General features: G+C 51.1%; 1 protein-coding gene across 5 annotated transcripts; it reads right to left on the minus strand.

The window, feature by feature from the left end:
* Positions 1-940: 940 nt before the first annotated feature.
* stard13b (StAR related lipid transfer domain containing 13b) lies at positions 941-24787 on the minus strand. 5 transcript variants are annotated; one of them, XM_085916165.1, is made up of 17 exons: positions 24031-24787; positions 21966-22097; positions 21194-21304; positions 20531-20564; positions 6991-7062; positions 6471-6552; positions 5524-5587; positions 3786-5032; positions 3544-3714; positions 3308-3467; positions 2993-3191; positions 2707-2920; positions 2477-2591; positions 2193-2414; positions 1902-2119; positions 1655-1831; positions 941-1581 (listed from the first exon to the last, which is right to left on the minus strand). In XM_085916165.1, the coding sequence occupies exons 1-17, from the start codon at positions 24748-24750 to the stop codon at positions 1464-1466; spliced, it is 4056 nt and encodes a 1351-aa protein (XP_085772291.1). In that variant the 5' UTR covers positions 24751-24787; the 3' UTR covers positions 941-1463. The 5 variants fall into 5 exon arrangements, with proteins under 5 accessions (XP_085772291.1, XP_085772293.1, XP_085772295.1 ...); XM_085916167.1 differs by lacking the exons at positions 20531-20564; positions 21194-21304; positions 21966-22097; positions 24031-24787 and adding exons at positions 15068-15220; positions 17523-17892; XM_085916169.1 differs by lacking the exons at positions 20531-20564; positions 21194-21304; positions 21966-22097; positions 24031-24787 and adding an exon at positions 17523-17892.
* Between the last annotated feature and the right edge of the window lie 1429 nt (positions 24788-26216).

Raw genomic sequence — 26216 nt, forward strand, 5'->3', positions numbered from 1 at the left:
ATGAAAAAGCTGCGGCCGGCGCTGGGCAGATTCTTTCGTCGATTTTTCAATGGATCTGCCTGGTCTACTTGCTTCCTTTGGACGAATTCTCTTTTAGTACAAACTCCCCTGTGGAATTTGGAATGGATGCTTTCATCAAACGACGCATGACAGAAAATGTCTCAAAATAGCAGATCAAATCATATTTTTGGAGCAAGCAAATTTGAATGTCACCTCTCAGGTGGACATGGAGTCAGTCCAAGTTTCCTTGTGGTACTTTGATTCGTTCTCCGAGCCTCCAGATCATTAACGCCTGAGATTTCATCACGTTCCGAAAAAGTCTTCCTCTTTGGCTCTTCCAGGCAAAAAAAAAAAAAAAAAAAAAGAATCCCTCCGGTATCATCTGTCTGTTCTCATATCAAGTGCCTAGAGCTAATTGGATTTACTTTATTTCAGATAAATGAGACGTTAACACACAAAGCCTGAAATGAGGTCTGAATAGGCTCGTATTTATTTTCAAAGCCATTAAATAGACGCGGAGGTTAATTACACTTCAAAAAGTGTCACGTTGCAGCGGCTAATGAATTCCAGCGACTCCATTCTCTCATTCCGATTTAAATCCAGGAGCATCACGATTTTTTGAACATCAACTGAAGTTTCTATTTTTATTATTTCTTGTAACGACTAGAAGATAACACTTTATTTTGAACATTCTTATTTCGAACTTTGGACTCTTACATTAGAACTTAAATCCTTAAACTTAACATAAACTTCTGTGTTTGGAAAATGACTTTAAACTTGTAACCGTGCAAATCACCGCTAGAGGTCGCTCTCCACTGAATTGGAAAAAGATTTGAACGACGCTAATTGCTCTACTTGCATACTCTGAAAGACGAATGTGGGTCTGCTTTGCATCTAAGACTGGAACAAACCAATTTCATTATCCTGACAGCTTTATTGAAAAAAAAAAAAAAAAAAAAGTCCTTTGCTGTCACCAGCACATGGGAGCGGTACCCTACAAGCAGGTATGAGCAAGTCAAACCTTAAGTCATTCACAACCACAGGAGGTCCAAGTTGAACAAAAACAAATGAATGTCAGTGCTGAAGTAAAACCAGCTTACATTTGGAAGGAGGACTTTTTTTTTACATTATAAGGAAATGACCATAGCATTGATCCCTTCCCAAACACACACGCAATATTCACAGATTTACAATAAGAATAATTAGATATCTTTAAATCTTGACACGATGATGTACACGCTTCTCAGAAGCTGATGAGGCCTTCAATGTCCTAGACATTGTACATTACGACAGACATACAACGTGATGCATATCCAGTCGATTTGGCAGGATGATTCATTCTCCGCTGAGTAAAAACGCCTCCAAGATGTCCTCCTCTGATATTGTGCAAATGCCGAGGAGCAGAAGAAACATTTCATTCAACTGTGCCTTAGTTGGGGACGGGTGGGTGACGGAGAAGAGTTTCAAATTTTAGTCTCTGGACCGTCTGCCATGAGCGGCTGAAAGGAGTTGCGGATACGAGCGGCTTCCGCCGCACAAAGGTGGCCGAAGGCCTTGTTGTACCATTCCGGAGTTCTTCCCCTGAAAGACAAATGGACAACAGTCAGTCGAGTAAGACCTTGGCGCGGCCGGCCGCATTTGCTCCATCGCTTACTTCAGATCCACTCGGCAAATGTGAGTCAGCCTGGACTTCCCCGAGCCGCAGGGCTCCAGCAGGTAATTGGACTCCAGGACGATAGCTCGCACCGCTCCGGCGGGAGGACAGTCCTCGTGCTCAATTGAGACGGAAACCAGGGAACATGCGCCTTTGGGTAAGTCTGTCCTCCACGACCTTGGGAGAAGAAATGGCTCAGTTCCTGGTTTCGTGAGCTAACAGAACGTGTGCTCCGTTTGCAGCTCACCTGAGAACCACAAAGTCTCGGCTGGGATGAGGCGGCATCCGGTTGAGGACGTATTGAAAGACCTCCGTCTGCTTGTCCAGCGTGTCGCAGACTTTCCACTGCAGTAAGTCGGCGTCCCACAGGTGGCGCTCTCGCAGCACGCGGTTCAGCACCACCGACGGCGGCGCTTCCACCTCCACCGACACCCGCCAGCGTCTCAGCGGGTTGCCGTCGCCCGCCTGCGAGCCAGACGGAAGCCAAGTCAAAGGCGGGACCCGTACGACAGTCCGGCTCCAAATCGACCATGCCCACCTTCTGGAAGTGCAGCTCCGTGTTATCGGAGCTGCTGGAGGACACCCAGGATTTGGATTTCTCCCGGGCCTCTCTGAGCAAGTTCTCCAGTCTGGCCTCCATATGGTTCTGGTGCGTTCCGCTCTCGTCCTCCAAGGGCTTGAAGAGCTCGTCGGAGGTGGGCGCGCGCAGGTCGGCGTCCACGTATGAATTGCGCGACTGCGTGACCATCTCGTGAGGGATCTGACGGGCAAAGGAGAGCCGTCGTCCCAGCGTCCAAAACGCCGAGCGAGCGGTGGCGGTACCTCAAAGAGCCGGTTGCACTCTGTGATCATGTGAGCGAGACCCTGCGTCGCCGCCAGATTTTCATTCAGGTCTTTCTGGTCCGGCCTGCCGCTGGCGTACTTCTTCTGCATTGCCCTGAAGGGAACAGCAAGCAAATAAGGCCAGGTCGCCATCTACAGGCACTCCGAGTCACTGCGCTAAGTTCGATAGAATTTGAGATAACGAACGAGGATGCTCGCTGGGCGTTTACCTCGGGGAAAGATTGTCTTTCTTGAGGATGTTGAGGTGGAAGAGCGAAGGTGCCAAGCACACGGCGATGTTCATGGGCGTCATCTGGTTCTCCTCCACCGAGGACGTCACGTCGCTCAGGAAACACAGCAGCGTCTGCAGTACCTCCCGGTTCTCGTCCGACATCAGCATGATGGCCGCCTGGACGGCCTGCAATCTTTGGTCCTTGGGTACGTCTGAGCGTTTCCACACACGGATGTTGGCGGGCGGCTGAGCGAGCACGTGACGGCGGCGGTGGGTGACCTTACATTGGTAGATGTGGAGAAAGGTCTCCCCCAGCTTGCTGGTGAGCAGCGGCTCGGGGAGATCCCTGAAGAATTGCTTCACCATGTCGGCCACGTCGTACGCCGACTGCTCGTCGTAGTTGACGTCGTCCGGGGAGCTTTCGTTCATCTGCCTTAGCGCTTGAATTCGGGATTTGACACCCGACTTACGAAAGAGTCCCACCTAGCAGCCGAACAAAAAGACACGGCGAAATCAGAGGAGAGCGAGGCGTCGCGCTTTTATTCTCCGCACGTCATTGTTTACGAGAAAGCGACACGGCGAGGTTACGCAAGGCTGACCTGGTCCAGGCAGCTGCTCCTCAGGTAGCGCAGGGCCTGCTGCAGGCCCAGAGGCAGCGGTTGGCCACAACGCTGCACGTGAACCAGAAGCGGCACGCCAAAAACCTTCTTGTCCTTGTAGTCGGGCACTTTGGCTCTTTTCATGAACTTTGGAACTGCCCTGGGAGACACAAAAGCAAATCAGAGTCAAATACGTTTGGTTCCGGGACTCTCCGGTCCAGTACAAAGGTGCTGACCAGGTCCAGCCGTGTTTGTTGGACAAGGAGTACTTCTCCATGATGGCCGTCAAACGCAGCAGCGAGAACTTCTGTAACAAACTCAGCTGGCCCGCCGACTGGTTGGTTATCTGCAACGACGCCACCGAGTGGCTGAGGCGATTGGAAATCTGAAAGCTGGGCCATCGCAAACTGCGGAGAAAGGGGCAGAGTTAGTCTCGGCCGCCGCCCCGCCGCCGCCGTCGTTTCGGCCCGAGTCTCACCGATTGGGTCTGGTGAGGGAAGCCCCCACTCCCGAGTCTCTCCTTTCCCCGAGTCTGGCGGCGTCCATGTCGGAAAGCGACACCCCGTCGCCGGCGCCCGGCGTGGTCGTCTGGCTTTCCGTCACCGAATCGGCCTCAAAGTCCAGCGTGATCTGACTGGAGGACTGAAGGCCCGCCGGATCACCTCTAGCCACCCCGTCCCCGCCCGGCAACAGGTTTTTGGACCAGTGGTCCACGATCTGCTGCAGTCCGCTGACGTGCATCAAGATGTCATCCAGGTGAGGAAACAGATCTTCTTTCTCCAAATCCATGATGTCCCCGGTGCTGGCGTAGAGATGCGAGCCGGGGACGTTGTCGTAAACGCTGAGGCGGCTTCCTCGGGAGTAGCGGCGCGCGGCGGGCCGGGCCTCCTGCCGGCACGAAACCAGCCCGGCGCCGTCCGAGCGCCAAGCCAGCGAGGCCCCGTCGGTCGGCGACAGGCTTTCGATGGACAGCGCTTTGGGGAAGGTTCCCGGCTTGTGGTCGTTGGGAATATGGACCACCAGGTCCTCGTAGGAGCAGAACTCGTTGATGCGATTCTGCTGGGCCACTTGGTTGCCCGAGAAGATGTCGACGTCCTCCAAATACATGCCGCTGCGTTTGTGCTCGCCGCCGCCGCCTGACGACTTGCGCTCTTGGAGGCTTGGCGTGCTGGAGCGGCTTCTGCCTTCGCTGCCGGACCGTGAGGGAACCTCCTGAGCTCCGTTGACCACGTCCACGCACGGCAGCGTCCGGAGGGCGCCGGCGGCTTCCCGCTGCAGCACCGGCGACCCGATGACCAGCGGCTTCCGCCCCCTGGCCAGCGCCCCCCGGGAGCGCAAGGTCTCCATGCGCTTCAGGAAGTCTTTGGCGCGGGTGCGACCCGTCTTGCCGCGCTTGTGAGGCAGCGAGCCGTAGCGGCTGATGTGGGACATGGCGAGCAGCGTCAAGTCCGGCATGTCGCCTTCGGAACCCTCGCGGTCGAGACCCCGGGGAGCTCCGCCCCCGCTGCTCTCGCTATGGAGCGAGGATACTTCGGGCTCGCTGAGGTCCGTGAGCAGGCTTTCGCTGCTGGTGGCGCTCGTGAGAGGCGCCGTGTCCCCGGCGGACAGATCTAAGGTTCCCAGAAGACTGTCAATGTCCTGCAACCTGGACCAGCGCCGGCTGCTCCATTCAAAGGTCCATTTGTCACTGATGGCAAACAGGTCTTCTTCATCCGAGTCTTCGCTCTGGCGGAAGACACAAAACCTCATCGGTCGGAACGGCCGTTGCGCAACGGATGCCGTCCGTAAACAACCTTAACGAGCGTCCGCTCTTCTCATACTCGGTCGGGAAAGCTATTTACGGGCTAAATAGGTTAGGGCGCCGTTTCTCGGATTACCGCCAGCGTGTCATTGTTAGCAGGAAGGACAATGAGCGAGACCCGCGGGGAGGAAGCCTCCGCTCGGCTCGCCTCGTCTCGGACTTAATAACATTACGCAATGGGGAAACATGAGTCAACGGCGCTCCTGGCCACAAATAGAGCGTGCCAACACAAATACCGCAGACGATATTTCAAAGTGGGCCGCAGATTAAAAAATTGGAAGGACGTCTTGGCATGTTGCTTTTCCGCTTCATTGGAATCAAACTAGGAATCATCTCTAAATTTAGGCGGCAAATGTGGAAAAAGCTCAAAGCCATCTGAAACCCGTCTGAATTATTCAAAGACAAGCCCGCTTACTCTTTTCTTTGGGAGGTTCACATCGAGTTTCAAGGAGGCGCACTTGTTTAAGGTGTTGAGTCGCCTGGAAGAAAAAAGAAAAACAGGAAATACATACGTGGCCATCTCATGAGAACTCCGCTTGAATCGGTTCCCGGCTCATTTAATCAAATAATCAGATACAATTTTAGCTGCCTGTTTCAAAAATATCCCCCCGCCCCCCCATGACTGTTTATCATTTTTGTTTACTTGACATGAAAGCTGTTTTTATTTTCCATACCATTGCCGCATGGGTCAATGACACCAAAGGCTCTCACGTTATCTGGGTTAGCCAAACAGTACTGTTAGCATAGATAGCGGGACCTTGGCCAAAGGGAGCATTTCCAAGATGGCCGCCCCCCACCCTCCCAATCCAGAAGGTCTGGAAAGTGGCTGCTGAAACAAGAAGCTTCTGAGCAAGGGGATCCCGCAGGGCATGCGTCAAATATGGAGCCCAATTAAAGGGCGCGACGCTATTTATTTTGCTAGCCGCTGTTGCCATAGCGCTGGCACGGAAGCTTGGCAGCTGGAACGGCCGGCCGACCGGCCGGCCGGCTCTTCCATTTGTCCTCGTGGCCACTCTGGAATTTCGATGAGTTGCTTTCGAGCTGTTTAGAGTCACACTACGTCAAGAGGCGCTCCTCGGGCTTTTTCCCCTATCCAATGTCGCTATGGTTACCGTGGCGACCCCAGCGCGTTTTCTTTTCCTGTTTGTTTTGTTTTCCAAGTCTTCTTGGAAGAGAAGCTCTGACATCATGGAGCCATATTGAACCACGCTTTTAATGGCTTAATGCTCTTTGACGTTGTAAAAATAAAATCAGCTCTCAGCTTGAAATCTCTGTGACTTGTTTTGCAGCCGGGTCTGATCTAACAACTTTTATGAGCCTTCCCACTCGGACTTGCGAGCATTTTCAACATCAGCATTTTACCTGCAAAGAGGCTCCACCAGATCTCGGTCCAGGAAGTCATGGTCTCGTTTGACGGGGCTGATGTCGATGGGGAACTGGGAATCTTAAAGGTCGACAGGACAATGGCATTAGAAGAGAGTTTTGACACCGTGGAAAGAGGCCCCAGAAGCTAACGCTGGCATTTCATGCTCCGAGTATCGGGCCGGGTGCGGGTCTCCTCTTACGTCACTGGGTGGATGGCACCCAGAATCCGCATTCATGTAAAGTCATTAAGTCTTTATGAAAAGCAGGCCGGCCTCAAACAAGGCTCGGCCTGTTTTTTGGCCTTTTGAAGCGACGTGGATTTGATCTGCGCTGCGCAGAAATTGGCTTTTAGCAGATTTCCTCTCACGAAGCCATTTCACTTTTGCCTCGAGCTGCCAACGTGGAGGAGAAACTTTTGCAATACGTATTGCAAATGCATTCAAAAGGTCCTGGCAAGAGGACCCGTTGAGGTTGCCGGCGGCCTTTTTGCGCTTTGTGACGAGCTCGGGAGTTTTACCTTCAAAGAGCTGAGCGTACTGGGGAAATCCGGCGGCCCGCAGCCAGTCGCACGCCTCCTTTGCCTCCAATTCTGCAAACACGATGAAAGGAGAGGTTTTGGGATTGTTATTGGTTGAAAGGACGGACTTTACAAGCTATCTTTTGTGCTCAAGCTGCTGTTTACGTGTGCGTGTCAAACGCTGCTCATAAAAGCACTCGCCAGACACTTCATTAGTTTGGACCCGTAGCGGCTAATGAGCTGTCGTAAAAAGCAGCGTTCTGCCGACGTCAGACAAAAGTTTGGACTTTTTTTTTCCAAGCTACTTTGTTCATAGCCCGTGACCAGGAAATCTCTTGCAGCGATTCAACTTGACAGAGAGACAAACTTGAGTGGTTATGGCTGAGCTCAATTTAGCCTAGCTTATGAGCTATATTTAGCCGAGCTTATGAGGACAACAATGTCCGGAGCACCTTTACCAAATGCAATACACTCAAAGCCATTCCTTTTGGAAGATTTCAAATGTATTCTTTTTTTTTTTTCGTCTGGAGCGAGTCATTTGTTATTTGTGACAGGGCTCGCTCCCTATCCCGTGCTTACGTGTTTGATAAGGTCAAAAGGCGTAAAGCGAGCAGCACGAGGATCACGGTAGCGACACGCCGTCGAGAGCAAACAATATGAAGCACCCGGCTGCTGCTGTTGACACGGCGTTTTGGCGCCTTCCCATGAATGCTAACGCAGCTATTTACTGCCATGCTATGGCTGAGAAACATGCCCTCGCGCTGCTCCACTGCCAAAGCAAACACAATATTGATCCAGTAATACGGGGGAAAAAAACCAAACTAGCATTAAATGTATCTCGTTCAAGTTTGAGATGATTTAGGTGAGAAGTGGAAATATTGTTGGACATCCATAAATAAGCCAGACCTGAGAACATTGTCAACAATAGCAGACAAACTGCCACAACGACCATCTTGTCTCAAATGACTCAATCGGTCAAAAGACAAATTTGAATTTCTGCTCCAAATTGTCACTATACGTCGCCGGCCTAAATAGACAAAGGATATTTTGCGAGCAGTCTGCTTACCGACGCGACCCGGCCCGGCCCAGCTCAGCGGCCCAGCTCAGCGGCCCAGCTCAGCGGCAAGTCAAAGCGCTTTCAGCGACTCAGCCGCTGTCCAAGTGTCACCTGCGTCGCTTCACATGCCCGTGATGACGGCCGACCCAATCAATGAAAAGTGACTTTGCTCTCCAACCCTGACCGACAACTGAGTCAATATTAGCACTTCCCCCCCACCTCTGCGTACGTCCTTGGATGATGTTAAAAAAAAAAAAGTCCAATGTTTACCCCGTCAACGAGGTCCGTTCTGATCTGCAGCCTTCACACCTGCGGCGGTGGGAGGTCGACGGCTTCTGTTCAGCCTCCTCCCTCCCAGGTGCTTCGTATCCCATCCCATATTCTTCCAGGTCACCCCACAAGAACCCATCCCAACCCCACCCCCTCCGCCCCAGAGTAACCCGAGCTGGGAATTCCTCCGTGTTTGGCATTCTGTAAGGCGACACGGAGACATTCAGTCCTCTCATCCTCTCTCCGAGGAAATCTCCCACGGATAAAAGGCCCCGGCGGGGCAAGGGCAGGCACCGTGCCAAAGAATGAGAGCTTGTATTTGTTCACCGACAGCCACTTTGCTCACAACCTGCGTACAGTCCACTCGGGTTACACAAAAGCCGAAACGGGGACTCGTCGGGACGGGCCGCGATGATCCCTCCCTCCCTCCCGGGATGCGCGGCACCAAAGAGAGGGAGGGCACGACTCTTTTTGTGATGGCAATATTATGCAACGTTGCTATGACGCAATTCCATAGTCAAATTGGACGTGCGCGACGTGCGCGACGTGCGCGACGTGCTTCCAGGAGAGCTTTTGCCTCAACCTCACAAAGACAGACAAAAAATGGAACCTTTACACATTGGTGTGTGTGTGTGTGGGCCTCTCAATCAAAGTCTCCCTTTGAGCGAGAAACTTTATTTATTTCTCATTTCCAAGAGCATACTAGCGCAGCATGAACGTCCAGTAACTATTTCCCTTCTGAGACCAAAATAGACTGTGGTCACCCAACGACCCCCCTCCCACTGACCCCTGGTAAATGTTTTGGTACTCACGGGAAATTTTCATCATATAGCCAGGCTGCCTCCTATATCCTATATCAGTCAAGGCAAAGCGGGAGCATCTTTGATTCCCACGCCGGGCCGGGCCGCATTCCTGCTTGCTCTCAGCGCAGCGGCCAGTTTGAACTGAGCTCCTTCTTGTACTGTTTCTCAACCCCCGGCCGATCCCGGTCCCCACACTAAATCTTTCCTTCGAGCCGGCCCCCTTTCTGCGGTGGCCTCCCACCCCCTTTTCCGCCGACCCGAGACAACCCACTGGCCAAGTTTTTGCCATCGCCATGGAATTCTAGGACCCCTCCAGGATCTTTTCGATGACCTCATCAGAGCTTTGTCTCTCGGGAAAATTTATTTGACCCAAGTGCGGTTTTTCGCCGGGTGCACAAGTTCTTCCGAGGGGGGGGGGGGGGGGCTCTTAGGTCGGCTGAGTATGACATAAAGTGTCAGCAGCTGTGAGTCACACTTGGTGGTGTCTGGAAGGAGTCCACCAATGAAAGGAAGCGTGTTATCTGTGTCATCTGAGAGAGTGATGACTTTGGTGTGACAAATCGCACACAAGGAAAAGCGTGTGCTGACAAAAAGTCCACAGGCCAGGCGGCAAGGCCACAAGGCTTGGAATTTGCACGTTGAGATGAAAAGCATTTTTTTTTTTTTTTTTTCCCTTTTCAACATGCAGACACATGCGATTACATAAGACATGGCCGTCCCGCAATTTTCCAGATGGAGCCCCGATCTGCCATTTCACTCTTGTAAAAGACAACTGCCTTATAAAGAAAGCCCGGTGCAGACAGAACGACGAAGGCGCTCCGTTTAAAAATAAATACTCGCAGCTTTAAAAGCACTCTAAAACAAACCGCTCGGATTTATACGCGCTAACTGCGCCGACCCTTGGAAAATCTGCCACCCCCCCACCCCCGGCACCCCCACTAAGGCGCCTGAGTGAATCACTCAGACGAGACTTGAAAAAATACCTGTCCCAAAAAAAGAAAAGAAAAACCAGATGAGGTGGCGCTTTGCAAACACCAATGGCAATACAAATCTGGATGAAATTGTAGTTTTACCATCATAAAAATGAGTTTCAAAACAATAAAAATCTACATTTATTCAAAAATAAACATCATTTTGAAATGAATAAAATTGATGATCATCTTATTTAAAAAAAAAAAAGTGATAATAAATTAAATTTAATATTTTTTAAAAATGTATATATTGAAATATATTACACGATGTATTAAGGAATAAAACATTTAAACCGAGACCTAAATGTTCTAATATAATTCTAAATATGTCATGAAATTTTATAGTATAATTGTGATTCAAAATAATCAAATAGTTGTTTTTAGAAGAATTAAAATGATTTATATTTTAAAATACAGGTTAGTTGAAAAAGATATATTTTTTTAAATAGAGTTCTTAAGAAACAGTTCAATATCTTTTTGAATACTTTCAAAATTCAAAATGTAGCTTTGAAATCAAAGCGCTCTGTGTTGTATTTTCTCAACTTGTCTGGCTGGCCCATTCTTCCAGTCCCTCCTCCGCAACCAGACACCTGAGTGAATCACTCAGACGCGGCTGTCCCAAAAAAAACAACAAAAAAACAACAGACTGGCAGTGTCTGTATCAAAAACACCTGGAGGAGGATTCGCCAGCCAGCCTAGAGGTGTCGTCACGCTCGGCCGAGGGCCCGAAGCTGAGCTCGTCTTCCGTCTTTATGATGCTAATTGCACACACAAAAAAACAAACAACATCCGATGGCCCAAAAGAATGTCACGTTAACTTTTGTCAAACACATGACGTGGCTATTGATTGCGTCTCCCGGTAGCCAAATAATTGCGTCGGAATGTTGCCGCGCTTGGCTTTTAATTAACGGCCCGGCGGGACTCCAGACAAGCGCCACAATGGCACACTTGTCATGTCCAGACCAGGTGGCGCTTGGCAAACACCCACTTTCATCAAATCTGGATTTAAGATTTTTTTGGTTTGTTTGATTTTTGAAACAATTTTTTGGTCGCTAACACTCTTGTTCTTCGATGCTAATGCAGACGCTGAGCCATCAAACAGGGCAAGCACAATGCTTCAATCATGCCACTAAGAGTCAGCAGTAATTACACACATCCCACCTTGAATCACCCGCAGACTTCCCGTTTGATTACAAGAGGCAGGCGCCCATTTTTAAAAGCATCCGCCCGAGGCCACGTTACCGGGACGACAGAGCGACAAAGCCGTTCTGATTCACTTCTGGGCTGCACGTTTAGGCGAGAGTCTTGATGCTAACCACGCTAGGCTAACCATTTTTGTCGACACACACAGAGATTGATTGAGAGAGAAAACAACAGCCGCCTGCGTGCTGCTGTCGTTGACCAAAGCGCGCCGGGTCAAAAGTCATCCCGAGGGAGGCTGTTTTTTTTCCTTCCGGGGTTCCGTATGGAATCCAAACGAGAGCGGCGCAGCTGTGGTAACATTCTGGTTCACCTCCTCAAGGACACCCAGACAGATCACGAGGGAGGAACATTTTTCATGGTGGTGCCTCCCAACGCGAGCTGGAAAACTAGCTTGGCTTTAAAACCCGAAACAGGACTTGAAGTTCAAATGGCATTTTGTCTCCATCAGATCCAAATTGTCTTATTTTCATTCTTTTATGAATTCAAAGCTATGCAAACATGATTTGTTCATGGCTGGAAAAGCATCAGCCATCTTCAAAACATGCTCGGAATAGGTCCCAAAATCCCCCAAGTTGGACTTTCCGGGACAAAAGTGGCGATATGACGCAGAGGCTTTTTTTTCCCCCTGGAGCCGAAAGCGTTTTGATGGCAAGGATTTGCTTTCTTTGGTGATAAAAACATCAAGCGGGGATTGGCTGTTGATCTTTGTGGCCTTATCGCTGCCTTTTCCACTATTGTCTTTTGTGCGCAGATGAATAAATAACTTGATGTCGGTGGAATGCCAGCGCGGGCTGGACACTGGCTCACTGTGTCATGTTTTTCCCCGAGCAGCCTTTGTCCATTGTAAAGATTGCTGGACTTTACCGCAAACGGCGTCAAAGGACACATTCCGCTTTAGCTGCTCTACTACAGTGGTGGACTCCAGTCTTTTGCCGAGCCCATCTCTGCAGCTTTACATTGGGGGGGGCTGCGGCTCATTGCAAATATCAAACCCACGCAAAAGCCTCACAAATTCACTTCTTTGCCCATTGAAATCTGAATGACCTTCTCAAGAGATAGCACAAATATAAAGCAGTGCTATGACGCCATCCATTTTGCGTTTGGCCCTGTGACCCTGACCATTTTCAAATAGTAGCAACTAGTACACATTTGTTCTTTTTCCCTGTGAAAAACAATGTTGCCGTTTTTGAAGGCCTGTCCATTGACGCCGATGGCATTTCGTGGAAAATGGAAACAGTCAAGCGGCGCTGGACGCTTGTCAACAGCACAGCCAGCGTGGAAAAACACTCCAAAGAGAGAACCTCCTCTCCATTAGCTCCATCTCATTTGGAGCCAGTCCCAGAGCGGACAGCGTGGGGTCGCCTCCCTCTTTCGGGAAGAGTCAAGAGGGGAGCCGGAGGTGGGATGGGATGGGATGGGGCGACGACATCAGAACAAGGGCCCCCACCGTGAGAAAGCCCTCTCAGGAACTCCGCCATAAAAGCGCCCCCTCGCTTAATTAACGGCCACAAGGCTGCCGCTGCTGCTGCTGCTGCTGCTGCAGAAAGCGTCGCCCGCCCGCCGCCCGCCGCAGGAACTCTTATTACGTGTGCGCAATTGTTCTGATCCACCGCATGGGGGCGCCCACGCGTAAGACCAACTTCTAGCAAAGCGCCTTGAGAGTTGAAGTTGTTGTTGCGTCTCAACTTGAGTTACTTTCCACCACGGAGGATAAAATAACAAGACGTGTTGCGCAACTCAGTATTTCCGAATGAACACACGCGCTTCATGTGTGACCGTCCGTTTGTGTTACGGGGCAGATGGAGCATTTGGCAAATGTGCACTCAAGTCAATCATTCATCAGCCTGCACATGTCGAGCAAGCTGCACTGCATTGCACTGCACTGACCTGCACGCAGTCTGCCACCTAGCGGCCCAAACCAGGAATTACTACTATGACAAGTATCATGATGGCTACTTTAGACACTTGAACCTCCCCCCAAAACATCAATCTCATTTCAAAAATGCATGAAAACCACATGCAGAGAGAACATCCTAAAGGTCGCTGTGATTAACTTCGTGTGAATTCAAAGGGGAGAAAGAGGGAAAAAAAAACTGGAGCACATGCGTTTGAAGTGCAGAAACGCCAACGACAAGCTAATCACATTGTCAAAATGGCTTTTTTTTCTTTTTCTCTCAACTTAGGATGCCTCAGAAGGCAGCAAATAAAAATCTGCATGACAACGAGCCTCATGAATAAAAGATGAAACAACAAACTGCATGCTGCCTGCCTGCCTGCCTTCCGTATTTGTGTGGCAAATGGTGGAGCGGCAGAGAAAAGCCTTCCCAGCTCAAGGACCAAACTGCCACTATCAACTTCCGCTGCTTCTCAAGTTGGACACGCCGCCACAATAATACATGCTGTAGCGCCCCCTAGGGGAACATTGAAAACTTAGACCGAGGCCTTCTGCCAATTGTGGAAATGTGCAAATAATGGACACCCGCTCAGCCCCGGCAAATGTTTGCAACGACGAAGCGACACGAATAAATACGCGCAAGGTTGTTTTGAATTATAGAAATGCAGAGCTGGAATCGGGCGGGCAACTCACCCCCCTTGTCACTTTGAACCTGCTATGTCAACAGAAGGCTGGAATGCCGCCGCCGCTATTTATGCCAACCTGCGTGCGCTGACTGTACACAGTGGTGCTGACAAGTATTTACAGTTATCATTTCCTCCCGTCCGCCAGGTGAGGCCGAGCCAGCGTGGGCCAAACGCGGCCGTCGACTTGTGCGTTTGCCATCCGAGCCCGTTTGGCGTCGGCGCGACTTGCCCGCTTGCCCCGGAAAGATAAAACGGCAACGCGTGCGTGTCCGATACAGCGGCCAAACACGTGAGGCGCCTGACTAAGCGGAGCTGCTGAGCGTGACTGGAAAGAATGCTGCAAAAGTATCGGGACGCATTCCATTGACAGGATGTGGAAATGTCAGACAAATGTGGGACAAGAAGAAACAATGGCCACTCAGGCTTTTCTAACGATTCCCAAGGTGAAGGTAAAGAATAAGTCGAGCAAAGGCGCGTCAGATCCTCGTAAAAGCGCCGTCCGTATCTCATCCCGTATCAGTGTTTACAGCTCCCTCCCTCCTTACATAACGCTGACTTCTCTTCCTCTGTATTGTCAGTCAATAGCAATTATTTACTGCACCCGCTACACCCTCTTCTTGGCTGAAGGTCAAGTTTGTCGGCGTGCACGCACGCACGCAAGCACGCACACGCTGGACCGGAGGCGACCTTTTGCCACAGACAATCAGCTGATTTGAAAAGGAACACAACAAGGACTCACCCTTCATTCCTTCCCAAGCAAACAATGTGAGAGTTGGAAAAGTGAAGCCCTTTTGAAGACTCCTTGATGGGCCTTCAAAAGTGTCTGGGTACCTGCCTGTTCCATGCAAATGATCAATCTGGACCAGAGTCTTTCCATGGAAACTTCCTGGAAAGCGTTCAGACAAGCGCTGGAGTTGGACGAGAATTTTTTTCAGCATTGGCATTCCTTGTCAAAGAGACACAGAAAACCTTTGACTTGAATTGTTTGGACAGTTGCAGGACAACAGGATCTAGTCCATATGATACAGGAAATTCTTCCTTATTGTGCAAATCTCCGGAACGCGCTGGGCCGGCCGGCCCACGGCCGCGGGACTTTAGCAGAACCAGTGACAAAAGCGACAATGGTCAAAGAGTAGCCCGACTGTAGCCACGTGGGAGTGACATTCCCGCCCGCCCCCCGCCCTCCCGCCTACCTCCGGCTATCCTCTTGAGGAGCTGCTGCCTGGCAATGATCCGTCCCAGCCTGTAGCCCGAGCGCCTACGGCGGTGGTCCATCCTCAGGTAGATGTCCCGGCTCTCCGGGGTCATGCTTCCCAGGCACTCGCTGCCCGAGGACTCTTGGAGTTCTCGAAACATGAGGAAGACAAAAAAATACAAATGCTGGGCTCCGCTTCAAACAAGAGTGCCTGGTACTGTTCACGCAGAGGTGCGAAAATCCTCGAGTGAGCCGAGTGGGACGGCTTTGAAGGCGGGCGGGAGGGAAGGCGGGGGGGCGGGAACAGTCAGGTGACCCGAGGGGAGGCCAATGGCGGGGAGGCCGCGGGAGTCCGGCCCATGTCGCAAAGCTGAATCCAGAGTCTGTGTGAAGGGAGGGAAATATAAATACGGCCGGCCGGAATGCCGAGCCAGTGAGTAAGGAGTGCCTTTCAAAAATAGTGCTGTCTTGTTTGACGCTTTCTATTTTTGGATCCGCCCAACTTGTCGAGTCAGGACACATCTTTCAGCTCCAGCGGGCTCTCAGCAGGTCTCCTCACATTATCAGCACCAGCTTTACACTTGCCAAGTCAAAGTGGCTTGTAAAGCTTCCCAGCCCTCAGGGGCTGAATGAATTTTCACCAAGGCCCTCAACAGAACCTGTGCCTTTCTCCGTTTTCCCGCCGGAACCCCTCACACCTGTATTAAAGGCGGCATCCGGAGCCGCCCGGGATGCAGCTTTGTGCTCCGCAGTCCCGCCTGTGTCTCAGCGTGGCGCCATAGCGGCACCTTAAACACACACAGGCCCTGTCTGTACACTAGACCGCCCCCCCCTCCCATCAATCCAGTCCATCTTAAGCTCACAAAGGGCACAATTCAGCAGCACACTTCAGGGCTTTTCATGAAGGTCTCCGAGGATTAAGCAAGCCCCCGGCACCACACAAACACTCGGGTGGAGTTGCTTTTTCAAGCGGCCGTTGATGGCGTCATTTCATTGGGCGGGGCGCAAACACCTGTCTTCATTCATGGAATCACAGGTTAAAAAAAGAAATAAATGGCACGGGCATGGGACGTAATCCCCCCCGCCCCCCCCCCCAGACTCACTCCTCCCGTGTTTACTTCCTCGCTAGACGTCTAGACGGAGGCATTCCAACGCCGTGTTGTGCCTATCGTCTTACGGACTGCACCGCCAGCTCATATATGATAAATAGGAACTCGATCCGGCTTTTTGATTACAATCCTAAAATTGTTGTGACGCTAAGGTAGGAAGGTCAATGCTCATTTACAAATGTGGTGTATTCAAAATGGAGTATACAATTACAGATCAAGAGTTTTGCCTTGTCAAGGCCAAGCTGCTAGCTCAATGCTAACACGCGATGCAAAACCTAACGCAGACACTAGACAGATATTCTAACGATCCTCACAGGCATATATTCTTTATCCTCTGTGATAAATGTGCTGTTTACTTATTGAGTGAGTTGTGAATTTGGTTTTTTCTTCAATATTGCCTCCGTGCCAATTTGTATTCATTTCATTGCGGGAAGATGCTTTGAGAGACAAGCGAGCGTGCTCATGAAATAAATTCATCTCGATCATCTGGCTGAATTTGAGCAAAACCTTTTTCTTCCCTCTAAAAATGGGGAATTTGTGAGTTTGTTTTTCAACTTTTCACCTTTCCTGGTTTCGGGTGCACATAAAACGGAGTTCTTGGAGAAGTTTCTCCCCTGTAAAGGGTCTCTGAGACGAATGGTATGCAACATCTGGACTCTATTAGCATGACTTCATCTCCTCGTAGTGTGCAGTTCCCACGTGAACACGTCTTGTGTGACTTGCTACTCGGGCGATTGCGTCACACTTGAAGATACCCCCCCGGTTTTCTGTAGCCCACATCCTCATTAGGGTCAAAAGTGAGCTGGAGTCTTTCCCAGCTGGAATGGTCACAGCGCTCACACAAATCCATCATGAATTGAGAGTGCCTGTGCACAACCACCAACATTTCATGGACAAACACTAGTGCACACACAATGTTTTTTTTCTGCACAAAATCGAAAAGGAAAATCGATACAGTATTAAAAATAGCTTTCATAACGCGTTCCAATGCAAAGACAACGCACTAGCGCCACCCTGTGGCCCACACTTGGACTCGCCTACACACAAAACGTTTCCAAAGTTTGCTACAAGTAAGGAAAAAAGCAAAACAGCGTTTGCAATCATCAATAACATGCCAGCTGGATACACGCAGTCAATGAAAAACGCTTTTGCTGCCAAACGTCGATTTTTAAAATATATATATATTTTTTTTTTCCACACGATTGTCAAATACGGAGTCTCCGTGTTTAATAGCATGCCACGGCGTCTTATAGTAAACGGTTTTAGTTTATTGGGGGGCAACCCTGCAGTCTTGGGGTGCAGCTCGTGCGCAAGAAGCCGGGTTCGCTCGGGGCTTCCACTGACCTGCCAGCCGCCGCTCGCGGACATTCCTCCAGATTAAGTCCCAAGCTTTGGACGTGGAGCTCCGCAGCTGCTCGCTAAAGGACCGCCGCAGCTTCAGCGTGGCCGACGTCCCTTTAGACGTCATCGCACTCGGACATGATAAATAATGTTGCCCCGCAAAAGTCCTCCGGCCACTTGATGCAATTGAAAAAATAAAAAAACAAGAAAAGAAATCCCCCTTTTTTTCCCGGTTAACTTTCAAAAGGCTTCTTCTCTCTGGCGGTGCATGTCCGAAAAAACAACTGTGGCTCCACGTCAGAGTTAAAACCTTCTCATCACAAGGATCAAATGCAAAGAAATCATGCTAAACGACTTTCACGCTTCCCACCAGATGTGCGAGCGTGCGTGCCTGCGTGCGTGAGAGAGAGAGAGAGAGAGAGAGAGAGAGAGAGAGAGAGAGAGAGAGAGAGAGAGAGAGAGAGAGAGAGAGAGAGAGAGAGAGAGAGAGAGAGAGAGAGAGCGAGAGAGAGAGAGACAGAGAGACAGAGAGAGAGAGCGAGAGAGAGAGACAGAGAGACAGAGAGACAGAGAGAGAGACAGAGAGAGAGAGAGCCTCATCGTCGTGATGCGTTCACTGACTGTGGGAAATGTATCATTGTCAGGTGAATGTTGAAAATCCATGTGCGAATGGTGGGCCGAGGGGGCGGAATTACGCACACTGTGAGAAAAAGAGAAACGTAATTTTTTCAACTACTTGGAAAAAAGGTCAAAGTAAAAGACTCTGAATTAGGCTCCGCCTTAACGCCATTCTGTGGAACGTATTGTGATCCCCCCAAGCACCTCATTTTAGTCTTTCACGATTCAAATCTTTGGTTATCTTCTGAACGGCTCATTTTTTTCCAATCCGACTGGGGCCGCTTGGATCAGATGAGGTCAATGCTTTAAAAGCAAGAATGCACCGTTGACTTGTGTTGTGACAACATTGCGCTCGCCGAAAAAGCAAGCAAGCAAGCCAGCCAGCCAGCCAGCCAGCGGCGCAAACTTCTAGCCTGGTCTTGTGAGGGCCACGGCGGCCCATAGTTCTCGGTCAAGGGCTGGAGTGACCCTTAATTCCTACACAAAAGCGGCTCTTGACCTTGTGCGAGATGAGCCATACTCTGCTGAGCTCGGCGTGCCGTCTCGGCGTGAAGCCGAGCTCAGGTTACTCGGGACAGCTTACTCGAGACATGGCGGCGAAGCGGCTGCTTTCTCATGGGAGTCAACTGCTTTGGGACACTTCACGGGAGTGATCACTTGTCCAAGAAATGATTTGATTTTTTTTTTAAACACCAGGAAAAGAAGAGAAAACATCCAACAGGCCTGGGAATGCAACACAAGACTGTTCCAATGGACTTGAGTGGTCCAGAATGAAATGAAGTAAGTTGAAGTTGCGTGGAAAAGTGATTTCTCTTCCACGCTTGCGTCGGTCGCACTTGGGCTGGGCCTGGGAGAGTGCTGGAATGGAAACGGGGCTCGGGGAGCGTACACGCCCCCGAGGACTCGTCCCAGGCATGTGCTATAAATTTCCTGACCATATATTCCCTAGTCGAGGTCATTTTTCCAGAGGAGCCGCACATGTGGCGCATAACCGGTTTGAGCTTAGATGGGTTGAGGGGGGGGGGGGCAGCCGCCAATTCAAGTGCTCCCTAATCTTGTTTTCTTGAGCACCTTTGTGGTGGTTTCTTCTCACTCGCTTTGCCGGAGGTCAAGTCAGCCTTGTAAGTTCTCATCTTGGCTTGTTTGCGACTTGAGCTGAGCCACCAGTGAAAGCGGCGCAGGGGTGTGTGCGTGCACGTGCGTGCGGAGAGGGGGCCCGAGGAAGAACGAAAAGCCGTGGTGACAAGCGTACGTGGCCGTTGTCCCGCTGAATGACAAAGCATGTAATGCCCGATCGGCTCGGGCGGCGTCGGCCCGCGAGGGGAAAAACATTTGACGAGAACCTCCGACACCTGCTTTGGACTGCTTGTAAATCCAGCCAATTTAAGGGAGCTTCTACGGACAGGAAGTGTCTTCCCACAGATGACTAAACTTGTACTAACAGGTCATTGACATGAACTTGCAGGAAGTGGACGCGCGCGCTTGAGCAATAAACAGGAAGTTGGCAGAAATAAGTTTTGCAGCCAAAGCTAAATGTGCCTGCCTAGCTTGGGGTTTGAAATCAATATGAATCTTTTCAGCAGTTTTTTTGAATGCAAACGTATTGCTTTCTGCGACCTTGAGGCAACATTTCCACCTGTAGTGAAAAGATTTTGTGCTGGCCAAAAAAGCTTCCCACTCTGACAAACGAGCGCATAAGCTTGAGGAAAAAAGTCCCGAAATATTAGCAGCCTCTTTTTTTTTTTTTTTTTTTTCGCTGTGTGCGCTGGCCTCCTCCGCGCTCAGGAAAGCGCAAGTCATTTTCCATCTTTCCATGTGTGGAATTTTTCATAGTGCCTTAACGCCGGCGGCCCCCTTCACAGTCATGATCATAAATTTAGCTGGTGATGTCACACGCCTGGCGACCAATGGGAAACTGCTGGCATTTCAGCAGGGGTGTGTAGACTTATGATATATGTTGAGCAACAACTGGAAATGACGGCAATGGAGTCTATCAAAGACTCGTTTTGATTAGGACAACAGCGTGGGTGTACCTAATGAAGTGGCCGATGAGTATGCTTTCACCGCTAAGATCTCCGCTATGTTGACAAACGTACGGACGCCATTCGACGGTGGTCTCAACGCACGTGTTTCCGAGATTTACACTTTTGCTGGGTCACGCTACATATTTCATCCACGCACACATAAATAGCAGTTGCACAGGCAAGGACAAACGTAGTGTTAGCGTAGCGACAAATACGCTTGCAAAACGCGGCAGAAAGTGTTTGGAATAAATTCATGAAGAAAAGAATCCATTTTATGAAAATAAATGACTGAAGGGCTTCATCAAATGGTGATGCTAACCATAGAAGCAGACAAGGCCATTAGCAAAGGCTAGCGATAGCTGATCCTACCTGCTCCTGCTTCCCTTGTCATCTTGTTGAAAACCTGAAAAAGAGAAACAAAAAAATATTATTTCTGTCCTAATCAATGACAAGCTTCTCAAGTCAGCTGAAATGAGATTTGTTTGGGTTTCTCATCACATGGAACATCACGTTTTTCTTGGCGGCCATTTGAAAAAAAATCAATGGTCCAAAGCAAATGGGAGCGCCACGCATATTAGAGGAGGCGCATTCCATTTTTCTCTTCCCACATAAAGGGCAGGTGCCAAAAAAAACGCCTCCAAATTCTTCCATAAAACATCTCGCCAGAGAGCGAAGCCCATCTGTATCACATTGCCGCTTCCCGCTGTCGTACGGCGCCCTGAACTTACGTAACGACAACAAGAAGAACATTTTCCCGCATTTTACGGCAACAAAATCTCCCGGGCCCAAACACACGGCGGAATCCGGCGCTCTGCTCCCCGAAACATTCTCAGCTGTTTTCAACTCGCCGTTTTCGAGCTTGAAGCGACAGCTGGCGTCTCATTTGAGAGGTCAAAGTTCACTTGAAGAGTCACATTTGCTACTTGGCCTCGCTCGGGTTCCACATCCAAACAAAACGGAATTTTATTGACAGTAGCAGTGACACGGTCACATCGGGATGGCGAGTCAAAACCGGGTTGGAGCAGAACTCACCGCTTTCTTGCTTCTTCCTCTGGTTCCCACGGAGGCGCGGCGAGGAACACAAGAGCCGCTTTGGCCGGAGCGCCCGCCTCGCTCATTCAGGCTTTGCTTCAATGCGGAGCGCTGAAACGACATCAGAGCCACATTGAGCGTCCGTAGCTCGCTCGGTGGCTCGCTCGCTCGCTCGGTCTGTCTGTCTGTCCGTCCGGACCGGAATAGGACCCACAAAAGCTTGAAGTCACCGTCTGCGGTAGGGAAGGCGCGCACAAAGGATGCTCCTTTGAGAGGACAGTGACGATGACCTCGTCAAACAGCCCAGTAAAGACGTCTGGGGCCGCCGCGCTGAATGGCGGGGCGCCGCTTCTGTTCCGCACATGCCTGCCAGGCACCGAGCGGCCGAGGAGGAAGCCGCACAAGAGCTCCTCTGTGGAGCACCAAAGAAGACTTTTGTGCCCCGGGCGCTACCTCGGCCGACCCGACTCGTATCGAAACGGCCACAATGGCCGGCTGTGAGGACGTACCCAGCCAAAAGCACACAAGTCAGACAAAGATGGCAGTGTCCTCTTGTTTGGAAGAAGAAGAAGAGGACGAGATGCTTGTGAGGAATCTGAGCAAGCTCAATTCAGTCCCAGTGCTTGATGAACTGGGTGGTGACAAGGAAGGAAGGAAGGAAGGAAGGAAGGAAGGAAGGAAGGAAGGAAGGAAGGAAGGAAGGAAGGAAGGAAGGAAGGAAGGAAGGAAGGAAGGAAGGAAGGAAGGAAGGAAGGAAGGAAGGAAGGCTCACCTGTTTCTTGCGTGCGGTGCAGGGCGTGTCAGAGGGGGAGGAGCCTGCGCTCAGCGCCTCCTCAATGTCCAGGTTGAGCTGCTCCAGCTTCCTCATCACTTGGCCCATGGAGTCGGAGCAGGGAGCCTTGAGCTGCGGGGACATCCAGGCGCACGTCAGAACTCATAGGCATGAAAAGTTAGTATTCCCGTCTCATCAACTCTTGCCCTTTCTTCTTCTATGATGTGACTTGATGAGTCCATCTGACAATAATATGATGGCATGCTTATCTTGAAAAGGCAAAACTTTCGTATTGAGTGACTTCCTCTTCACTTGCAAACATAAACACTAAGAAAAAGCTTCCTGGTGAGTTTGAAACGGTTCTCATGGAAATGCGATCCGTTCCGCCGCTTGGCTCTCTCGGGGGGGCAAAGAGCAAAAAGGCAGGATGGCTCCAGACATGAGGACACTCGTGGAATTCCCTCCTTTCTGCCTCACGCACACGCACGCATGTATAAATAGAACATCCTCACGCAGACGAGAGAGAGAGAGAGAGAGAGAGAGCGGGGCCTCAAGATGTGCACGCTCCTAAATCAAAAGGAGGAGATGTGACACACACACATATGCAGTTTGGAACTTGTTTGACTGACACCACATTGGGCCCCAGCAGGAGGTAAGTCAGTCCCAAAAAATGCAGAGGAAACGTCAGCAAGCGGATGGACCACGTTTGAGCTCTGTCAAGCAAATGTTTGACATCTGCCGGCTAACCGACCAAGCCCTCGAGTCACGTCGAGTCACGGAAAAGCTTTGCAAACTCCCAGAATCCCACGCATTCCGCAGAGCCACAACAAAAAAACATTTTGCTGTCTCCATCAGTCCATCCGGGCACCGTGGCAACAAGTCCCGCTACCAATCGGCGTTATCACATTGGCCGGCCAAGTCCGACTTGATCGGTGCACATTGTCGACATTGTCAGGGGCGACACTATCGTCTTTCACATGGAAATGAGGAGCAGGAGAGGAGAGGAGAAGAGCGGAGAAGAGTGGGCTGGCCAGCCACCCAGCGAGATCACCATGGAGTCTCTAAAGGCTACCTGGACGCCTGCCGGAAAGTACATTCCGCTCCCAATGTGCTCCTCGAAAAAGGCCAACGTCAAGAGGGGAGGGCAGAGGAGGGAGGGAGGGAGGGGAGGTGAAGCTGCTGGCAGTAAACAGTGCCCTCTTGTGGTCGCAGCGATTACTGCACGACATAAATGCGTCGACGTGCTGCTGCTCTTCAGGCCAACTGAGCAAGACGTTGACAAAAAAGTCAGGGGTGTTCTTGACAGAAACAATTTGTGGAAAAGCCACCAAGATGGAGCCAAAGGCAGCCGTTTTCGCCTCATCTTGACACCAAAGCGGGCGGGCGGATTCCGCACATTCCGATTGCAATTTGCAAAACAGCGGCCGGCTCTCGGAATTTGCGCCTTATCTGCAGCCGTGACACTTTGGTGCCGTTTGGAGATAAGCGCGTCAAAGCTTTCACGGGCCCGTAAAGAAGCGGAGAGGAGGAGGACGTGCCGCTGCCCATGGAAAGAAAGCATCGGACATGTTTGCATTCCTGCCCCAACACACACAAAAAAGAAAGGTGGCCCTCCCACACATGCAGTCCGTGCCAAACATGCCGGATGCCTCCTCACTCTTTCGGGGTCTTCACTTATTTGTCCCCAAAAATGTCAGACTCGTTTTGCAGATTGTCCAAAAGTGGCGGCGGCGGCGGCGGCGGCACAGCAGCCTGCAATCGTCCGTCCGTGCGTCCATCTGTCCGTCCTTGGTGCTCCATTTATCCGTTGGGAGGTCACAAGAGTGCGCGTCAGCCTTGAGGGGAAAGATTGCAGGGCTTTTTGGACATCACAAGCCTTGGAGAAGATTTAAAAGCTATCTTCTCACACCTGCTCCCATTTGTGTGTGCAGATCCAAAAAAAACAAAAAGAGAAGGACTGCACATATGGACGGGGACGGCGAGGCCTCCTTCTCCGTCCGTCCTACAAATGGAACTAAAACAACAATGAAAGTGTCTGCAGATCACACAATCAACAGCTTCCTACCTCCTTGTCACCACCTTTTGCCTCTCCGTCATAAGCACGCATATGGCTTCCTGAGGGGCCAGCAACGCAGTAGCTCCGCCTCTTGCCACTTTTCCTCCCGGGCCGTTGCTTGGCCGGGAACTCCGTGCTCAGCGGGGGTTCCGGGAACATGTCATCGTCTGAGGACTCGCCGTCTTCCGAGCCGCCGTAGTCGCCGTTCTCGCCGTAGTCCGAGAAGGCGGCGCAGTTCTGCTTGCGTTTGGGCGGTTCTCGGGTTCCTCGGCACCAATTAAGTGAGTTTGCGCGCTCATCCCGTGATGTTTGGCGGACACGAAGACAACTGTCCTCGAGTCCGTCGAGTCTGGGTTCCAACTGTGAGCGGCGTCCAGACTCGGGGAGAAGATCATTTGCCGTGCGGTTCTGGACGGGAGGTGGACCACGCTGATCATGAGCTAAGCTGAAAAAAGCAAGAACTTGAGGTGCGTCTCCGAGCACCACAGACGCCTGTCCTTCGTCGTCCTCCGTTCTTTTAGGAATCCGTTCCGCCAGATCGAGGTCATCAGTTGTATGTTCCTGGAAGTTCAGGTCTTGACGGATAAGTTCCTCAACAGTTCCCGTATTGAAGCTTTGAGGCGCCGCCAGCTGTTGACAGCGCCGCGTGGCGAAAAGGCCAATTTGTCCCAGAGCGTAGATGGATGTCTGGGAGGTGTCGCCGCGGGCGGAACCTCCATTGTCATTCATGTCCACAATTTGTCAGCGCACGGGGATAAAAGAATCGGCGCTGGCATTCAGCTCACCTGAAAGGGAGAAAAGCAGACAAGGGTAGCTTGTAATCCTGGCAACTTCACAGCGTCGTCTCCTTGAGTCAGAGTGCGCTGCCGCCGCCGCCGCATTTGAACATCTGGCGTCGGAGCCCGACCGGTTCGTGTCTGGATCTGTTTGACGGCGGTGACATCACTCCGCAGAGGAATCCGACCGCTCTTCCTCCAAGCGTGCAGCCTTCGTCACAACCGCGCTCGGCTCGGCCCCGAAGCTACTCGCTGAATTCCGCCGCTTGGGTGAAGCACGGGAAACCCGCAACGGAAGCTCCCAGGCGCTGATCTGGGCTTCTTCCGATAGACGCGAGAAGGCCGCGGATGGCCAACTGGGCCCGTTTGCTTTTAAGATCCCCAAATCACGTGACTCGACGTGGGTCGGTCAAATTCAGCCAGGAGGAGAGCTAAATGTTGATTTCGTGACACTTAACGGGTCAAATTGACCCATGACCTACGGGTTAAAATGCTGAGCAATAGCACTTCACAAATCTTGAGAAGCAATTTCTATTTCAATGACTCACTCATATGTGGATAACGGGCCCATTGCGTCAGGACTCACCTGCAAAAGAGTCCTGTGGCGCTGCTGCCAAGCGGGCCCCTCGTCCCCAGCGTGGTCGGCATCCTCCCTCCCCCCCCCCCTCTGTGCTGCCGGGGGCCTGCGCCGACACTCCAAACCATTCAGAATATGCGCCAGGAGGGAGCGGCGCTGTCTATTTGTGAGGAGCCGGCAAGGGGGAGGAGAAAGAAACAGAGAGAGAGAGAGAGAGAGAGAGAGAGAGATGAGCGGGGAACAAGGTGAACCGGGTTAGGGACAAGATGAACGCTGACCCGCCGGCGCGCTAGCGGCTGCAGGAATGCTTTCAAGTGGCAAAGAAAAGGCGCCAGTGATTTACGTGGCGTTGCAGGCAAAACCGCCGGTGTGAAAGTGAAAAGTGGCAGGTGAACCAGAACATTTGCTTCCGGCGGGAGAGCAAACAAAGTGAAACGGATACGAACCCTCAACCCAAGTCAAGAAATAGTACCAAAAAAATGCAGATTTGCTTTGACTTGCTCCTTTTCGTCTTCTTCAAGTTTTTGCAACCTCGACTTTACTCATTCGCAGAATTCCTCAAAGGCCACGTCGGAGGGCGACCTTTGACCCAGACTACCTGAAGGGCCGGCCGAGCTTTCGGCATCAAAAGGCTCGCCGAGTTTTGACACGCACCGACAAAAAAAAAAGTCTCTGAACTATTTTCACTCGGGGGACGGCAATTTCCAATTCATCCTCATGGGATTCAATCTTCTGATTGGCTGGTCAGAGCACGACAAGTTTGACAAGCAGATGCTTGTGTCACCATCGGCACGCGCACACCAGGAATGAATCGAGCGCAATAACAACAACAAGGCGGCGTG

The sequence above is a fragment of the Syngnathus leptorhynchus genome, chromosome 7 (assembly GCF_054491065.1).
Source record: "Syngnathus leptorhynchus isolate UIUO chromosome 7, UIUO_Slep, whole genome shotgun sequence".
NCBI lineage: Eukaryota > Metazoa > Chordata > Actinopteri > Syngnathiformes > Syngnathidae > Syngnathus > Syngnathus leptorhynchus.